Source organism: Morone saxatilis, unplaced genomic scaffold (assembly GCF_004916995.1).
Source record: "Morone saxatilis isolate NCDOM2014 unplaced genomic scaffold, NCSU_SB_2.0 Contig4, whole genome shotgun sequence".
Lineage (NCBI taxonomy): Eukaryota > Metazoa > Chordata > Actinopteri > Moronidae > Morone > Morone saxatilis.
Genome location: NW_023339984.1, coordinates 6,058,933 through 6,066,547, shown reverse-complemented (window position 1 = coordinate 6,066,547; position 7,615 = coordinate 6,058,933). Strand labels below are relative to the sequence as shown.

The 7,615-nt window shown below is 39.5% G+C and overlaps 1 protein-coding gene across 1 annotated transcript; it reads left to right on the top strand.

Annotated features, from left to right (window-relative positions):
• Positions 1–274: 274 nt before the first annotated feature.
• Positions 275–5,474, top strand: brms1 (BRMS1 transcriptional repressor and anoikis regulator). Its single transcript, XM_035674888.1, has 10 exons — positions 275–401; positions 1,998–2,214; positions 2,313–2,403; positions 2,480–2,607; positions 3,648–3,727; positions 4,245–4,341; positions 4,546–4,635; positions 4,897–4,961; positions 5,086–5,125; positions 5,201–5,474. Exons 2-10 carry the CDS (start codon positions 2,004–2,006, stop codon positions 5,206–5,208), a joined length of 810 nt encoding a protein of 269 aa, XP_035530781.1. The 5' UTR covers positions 275–401; positions 1,998–2,003; the 3' UTR covers positions 5,209–5,474.
• Positions 5,475–7,615: the final 2,141 nt, after the last annotated feature.

The following is a 7,615-nucleotide window of genomic DNA, read 5'->3' as shown; positions in this document are numbered from 1 at the left end:
TATATTACATTATATTACATTGTATTACATTATATTACATTATATTACATTACATTACATTACATTACAATATACTGTGTTAGAGTGAGATTGAAAAAAGGGAGATGCGCGGTATTTGTATAACGTCCCGTCTATTGGTTGAATCTGATGGCTCCCAGCAACAGACTGGATTGTGATTGGCTTACCAAACATTGTGATTGGACCAGCGACGTCTGGGGGGACGCTCGCTCCTATTGGTCGATCCGACAGTAGAACTCGGCGCTCATTGGCTGAACCCACTGGTTGTAGAGTCCGGCAAAGTGTCGAACTGAAGACCGAAGTGAAGAGGAAGTGCTTTTTTTAAAGAATGGAAATATAAGAAGTGAGACTTTAAGCTTGGTACAGCGGAGCAGAGGGAGAAGGTGAGCGGGCTCTTGTGGCCGCGGTGTTGTCCGGTGAACGGACGGTTCAGATGTGTTTACTAACAGCATCGCCCGCCTGCATGGACGGATAACGTTACTAGTTAATCCGTGTGCAGTTGGGAGACAGGGTCAGTGTGAAGGCGACTGAAAGCACCAGTCTGCTTACTGACATTTAAACGCAGGTTAATATCGCTTCATATCAAAGTAGAGAGGAAAATATGAGTCCGTAACTCAACTTGAACAGTGTGACAGTGTGATGAGGAGGCAGTCTGTGTGTGGTTTCAATTGTTAGCTAACGTTAGTGTTGCACTTGACTTCACTGTGGTTTATTTGCAGCTATTTTGACATTAAAATGCGACAACGAGTGTCTGTTAATTTATTTATTTTTTTAAGTAAATAGACTGACAGTATAACAGGCTCCAGACTCAGTTGGGATGTTTATTTCGGAGTAAACACCGCCGTCGACCTCATACCGTTTACCATCTTACTGTATGACATCACGGAAGCTACCAGTGGTCAATCTGTGCCAATCAAACTGGACTTCCGGTGAGGAGACAAAATAAAAGCCCTGTTAAAGGATGTAGACAAATGTTGGGGGAAATAACCCGTTTATATTACAGCTGTAATTATTTCGAGAGTGTTTCTAACTCGGTGTGAGGTCGATTTTGTAGTTTTTAGCTCGTTTTCTTTTGCTTTTTTCGTCAAGAAGAATCGGGTTGTTTCCGGTCCTGTGCTGTGTTTTTCTAGGTGGCTTGACAGAGATGCGGAAGCCACACGGTAGCTCGGTGTCCCGCGGGCTTCCCGGTGCTGTTTTATTCAGACTATTTTCTGTCTGCACAATAAACTACCATTCACAGTTTCTGCTTTACCAACAGAGTGGCATCTTTTGTGCCTTTGTCTGCCTCCTGTGCTCTGCTTTGTGGCTTACTATTGCAACCCAACTGCAGTGTTGTCTTTCATCGTTATCACCCACGTTGAGCAAAATTAGCACATCTCAGTGTCATTATGTTGAAGGAAGTTGTTTCACGTACAGTTTCTGTGTGCAATAGAAGTAGTGCCTTAAATAGCAAATGTAAAATAAAATGGCAAATGTAGAGCTATATTTTGCAAATTCCAAAGTTATTCAGTGTTTTAAATCTGAGCAAATCTACTTTTCTTCAGTAGTGGATGCATACAATGTTTGTTTTCCTTTTACCAAATAATAGAATAAAAAATATTTATAATTTATTTACATACTTATTTTGCAAATCAGGACATAATGTTGAAAAAAAAAAACACAACAAAAATTTAGTCCAAAAATATTTAAATCAGTCAGCCTCGTTTATTTGAACAGTTTAGAAAATGTAGCACTTGATTAAGATTCAACACATGATGAAAGTAAATGAATGTACACAAAAAGAGGATTCACCATTATTCAACAAGTTAACAATAAAGTGCAAAAAGTTAATAAACACAAGTACACATGAGTAACCCAGTGTACTAAATGACTCTTCAATGAACTAGCTCAACAAGAGGATTTGAATTAGTTTGACTTTTCAACCTTTACCCAGACACATTGTAGTGTAGTTATTTTATGTCTGTCTGCATGTTCCTCAGCCAGCCATGCCCGCCCAACCCCCTGTGCGGGAGCCGGAGGAGGAGATGGAGGCAGAAGGAGAGTCCCAACTCCCTGAGGCCAACGGAGAGGTGGAGCAACCAAGAGATAACGAACGAGGAGGAGAGGAGACCATGGAGGAGAGCACGGAGGAGAGGGACAGTGACTTGGATGAGACGGAAGAGGAGGAAGAGGAGGAGGAGGAAGAGGAGAGTTCAGGTAAAATCCAAGTGCTCCTTGCCTGATTGTATGCAGGGACAGATGAAGATGTTGTGTTGTTCACTGTTTCTGCCTCTCTCTGTCTTTCTTCTGTGAAGAGATGGATGATGAAGACTGTGAGCGGAGGAGAGGGGAATGTCTAGATGAGATGTTGGATCTGGAAAAACAATTTCAGGAGCTGAAAGAGAAGTAAGTAACAATAATCTCAGTCGTATGACGGATGGAAGGAGAGAAGAAGGAAAGACTGAGCTTACTGTGGTTGCAGGTTGTTTCGGGAGCGGCTGAACCAGGTCAAAGTGAAGCTGGACGAGGTGCTGACGGGGAAGGCTGGAGAATACAGAGAACCACTGGCTGCACTACAGAACAGCATGCAGATACGAACACAAGTGGCTGGTGAGTAAAACACCTTTTGACCACAGGGGCTTGATATTCAGATGTTTAATGCAACTTTGTATTTTGTATTCTACCCTGCAAACAACAAACACATCTGAAACAATGTAATGTACATTTTTATAATATATCTTTTCCGGAAAGTTTTGTAGGTTGTAGATGTGTGTTTTCTCAAGTCTATAGTAGCATGATACAACACCTGGCCACTGAGTGGGGCTGTTTAACAAACAGTCCTTCTGGTAAAGTTTGATTCACTGTGAATGTGGATCTGAAACGAAGTAAATGGATAGAGATGATAAGATGACAGTGAAATAAAGCCTAATTGAATTAAATTAAATTGAGCACATTTTAAATTAAGGCTTGTTGTGTAGTGACATAATGCTAAATGAGGACTGGACTGTCCTAGAGCTCCTATACATTATGAAATCCTACTTTTGCTGGTTTAAGGTGAGAAAACTGAATGCAAAATGCCTGGATTTGGACATGACAGCAAAGTTAGTGGCAAACAGTGTCTCCTTGTATTTTTATTATTCTGCCCATTTATAGTTTCATACATATTAAATTTTCTTTAACAGCTCAAGATCAACAGAGTCTGATAGATGACCCGGACTCGTTTCGGGACGATTGGCCCAGCGGTTTTGGAGAAGATGTCCAAAATAGGTTTTGGAAAAAAAAGTCACAAAATTTGACATTTTTTGACTAATTGAGCAAAGATGCAGATGAGATTAAAATAATTTTTACTGTAGGCTAAGCTGTTTTTGAGATAATTGCGAAAACGTAAACTTGATTATTGTAGTGCCACCTAGAGGTCAGTGAGTGTCATTTTACGTGCCTGAGTAGTGGGTGGAATTCGCAACCCACCTGCCAATTGTGGTGTTTCTAGGTCTTACAGTTTTACACTTTTAGCGGAGAACGGCAGAAGGAGAAGAAGAAGGAGAATGAGAACAAAACCAAGAGGGTTCCAGCTGCATTGCTGCTTGGAGCCCTGAATGTCCACAGTGGCGTCTCTGTTTCTAACATCCTCTCTGTGGCTCTACTTACAGGAGTGTACAGAGAGCTGTGTCTACAGGTGATCAAACACAAATACGAGTGTGAACTACAAGGAGCAAGGCAGCACCTGGAGGTAATACACACAGTGTGCACATGCACTACTTGTATACTGAGCCACTACAACTACAAGATCTCAACTATCTACTGTTTATAGGCAGCAGCAAATATAGACTCTTTATTTCTAACATATTTTATTTAATTCTCTACATTAATAATCATCATTGCTGTTTGCTATGTGTGAATGCACTGTAATTCTATTCTAGACATACAGTATATATACGGCCCACTGTTACACCCCACACTCCACCTCTACCCTTAAACAACCATAGAAAGACACTGTTACAACAACCAAATCCATGGGATTTATTTACATAGAGAGCTACAAACAACCAAGACACTAAATCAAGACTATCAAAAGACACAAAAGCAACAAAATCCCAGACTGAGAGGCAATCAGGTGTAGCACCCCTGGGCACAGCTAGAGGGCACAGAAGAGGAAAAGGGACAGCCATAATAACTCAGACTGGACACTCAAACAATGGAACCAGTGGTATTGAACAAATGTATTTATTTATGTATGTGTGTTACAGAGCGAACAGACGTTGCTGTTTGATGCCATGAAGACAGAACTGCTGGAAAAGATACGGAGACTGGAGGAGGACAGACAGAATATAGACCTCACCTCAGGTACAGCCAAAATGTCAATCTGAGGATATTACTACACATTGTCATCACCACTTTTCAGACAACCTTTACCGTCCACAGCAGACATGTATGAGAACACATTTTCCACTTCTTGCTTTGTCCGTATAATGTCTCAGTAGAAACAAACCTAAATGTAATCAGCGAGACAAGTTATGTAATTAATGGCTTTTTTTTTTCTCGTTCCAGAATGGAGTGACGAGATGAGGAGCAAGAAGTGTAAAAGAAAGAACCTGCTGGGTCGGTCGGAGAGGAAAAAGAAAGTAGCTCTGGTTTCAGGTAAAACTTACCTCATCATCCTCTTTTACTTTTTGCCCACACCTTTACTGTTAGAGTTCCATATTAGCCTCACTGCCGTTACGCCACATTCAGAAATTGCTTGTTCAAGTTTTCCAGCTAATCTTCTGTGATATTCTCTGTGTTGTAGTTCCTTTATTCTGAGTGCATCTCAGTTTATTTGCCTCTTTCTCAGGCTGTGACTGTGAGCTGGAGTTAACAGACTGACCGATGATTTTATACCTCTTCCTTTGTATCTCACAGGGCCTTTCATTGTCTACATGTTGAGAGACATTGACATCCTCGAAGACTGGACTGCTATCAAGAAGGTAAAATATGATTAGCTCCTAATTTTAAAACGGTCACAACACTACACTACAAGCAAATAAACCAGCTAAATGTGTCATGTGTCAAACATACGTTTTGGTTACTTATTCTCTACTTGCTTTTCAGGCAAAAGCAGCACTGTTGCCACTAAAGAAGAAAGTTGAAAGTAAGTCTATCCGTCTACCTTTCTGCACACAATCACCGTACTTTTACTGTAAGCCATTCTCATTTTGTCTTTCAGAGCGGTGATGATAGGAGCATCTCATTGAAGACCAGTGATGATAGGAGCATCTCATTGAAGACCAGTGGCAAAGAAACCAAACTTAACACACACACATTCCCAGCTACTTCCACTAACAGTTACGGTTTGTCTCCTTTGATCCCAGCAACCCCACTGCTTGTTTGTTATCTATTGCTATTTAAAATAAGTTCTTAATGATATGACAACCATGTATTTATAGAATGATTTATAAGGGTGATTAAAATTTTAATCTTTTGTGACACAAGGTTTTGCATGTTCCTCTGCTTCTCTTGTGATCTGTGTGTGTGATCAATTCCTACCCCAGAGTTTTATGGCTGTACAAAAAGAAATTGAGATTTCTACCCAAAAATACCATATTTAATGACATTTTACTACTGTATACGTATCATTACTGTAAGAGTGTTAGGACCATTGTTTGGAAAGAGGAAAAATTAAAGAGTAAGTCTAAATATTTGAATAATAAAGTTAAATAAAAAGTTTTTAAAAAACTTGTATTGTACAATTTCAAGAACAATGCATCATATTTCTGTAATCACACAATTATTGCCTTGAGGTTGAATTTGAGTGACAAAACTTCAGTCATCTTTATGAGCTATCAAATTTGAACTAACACCTGCCGAATAAGGGAGTTTATTATAAAGCTTAATTACTTGTATACTGTTTACTCATAATTAGGATAAATTATCTATTCATTATCATAAAAGCTAAACATATTTTGCTTATATTTATGTGGATCGTATCAATATATGATATTTTGGATATTCAAGAAAGCTATAGTAACCATTTTAACTGATGTGCACTTGTGGAGCTCTACAATGTTACAATCTATGTTATACAATGTTTTTATGTTATTATATATGATGGTTAATTGTTTTTCCAAAACTGAAAACTAAAATCAACTTAAAAATACCAAATAGTGCCTATTAAACCAAGTTATGACTTTTTGTACAACTACCAACTTATTCAAAATCACAGTTCAAAGTTACACTTGTAAGTGTCTTTGAGTCAAATGGAAAGATGACATACATTATCAGATTTATCAATTATACATGAAAGATTTATTACTATTCTACAATATAACAACATAATTAAAACATTGTCTTATATGTATTGCACTGTGCTCTTCAGTTGATGAACAGTACACATACTGTACATACAGTATACAGTAACAGGCGGCCCTGAATGTGACAAACTAAATACTCATTCAGTCTGAACTGTCCATGTCTTTCTTGATTTTTGAGCATCCGTGCAAAGAGGTGGTGACAACTTCCTGTGTGTGAGTGTGAGCAGCATCCCAAACCCACCAGCACAGAAGACGAAGAAGGTAACAACGTCCTCTGTGCTGGTTAGGCCAGGGCGCTCCTCATCGTCTGGGCTGGTGGGTGACGAAGGTGGTGTTGGTGAAGAGGCAAAGGCAGAGGCAGGGGTGCTGGGTCTTCCTGGGATGAGTGGTCCTGCCCTATGATACAGAAAAACAAGTCATGAACCATTTTGGACACAACTAAACAACCACTTTATGTCACTACTGCTACTTTTGCAGTCTCAGTGAGGGGATTACTTACTCAGCCGACTGAAAGAAAGAAGACCACCGCTCTCCATCTGGTCCTGTAGTCATCCATCCTTCTCATCTGGTCCGTATCTTCTGTCATCATGGAGAACCTGGAGGCAGAGTCTCAGTCTTCCACGTCGTTGCTGGGAATAAAACATGAAAGTACAAGAGATTGAGTGAGATAAATAATCAATGAATTATTAAACTAGCTAGAAGAATTAAAGGAGACAGCCCTTCAGCAGTTTTTAATTATTACTTTACCTCAATCTGCCATCAATACCTCAGTAATAATAAAAACAACAATCTACAACAGAGTGAGTAAAATAAACAATCTTTGAATAAGTGAATTAAGACTTGCAGGAGACTTGTTAATCATTAACTATTAACTTACCTTTGTCTGATATAACCACCTACAGCTTATAAAGAAAAATACACAGAACAGAGTGAGTACAATTAATATTCTGTGAACTATTAAATAAGTCAAATTAAAATGTGCATTACCCTTTTGTTAATGTCAGGAATTGTTACCTTGTTAACTTTGGTGCAGACATCTACAAGTTAGTTACAAAAAAGAGTCAAAGAACAAAGTAGCTTGCTGTTATCAGTGTGTGTGTGTGTGAATGGGTGAAAGACACATGAGAAAGTGATTTGTATTAAAGCACTACATAAATGCAGTTCATACATTCTGTGTCGGGTGCAATGCCAGATGGGTGGCAATAAAGGCAGGGGTCTAGATAGACCAGACCTGGGCGGCAAAAGCTGGCTTTGGGGACGTGGAATGTCACTTCGCTGGGGGGGAAGGAGCCGGAACTGGTGCGGGAGGTGGAGCGCTATCGATTAGATCT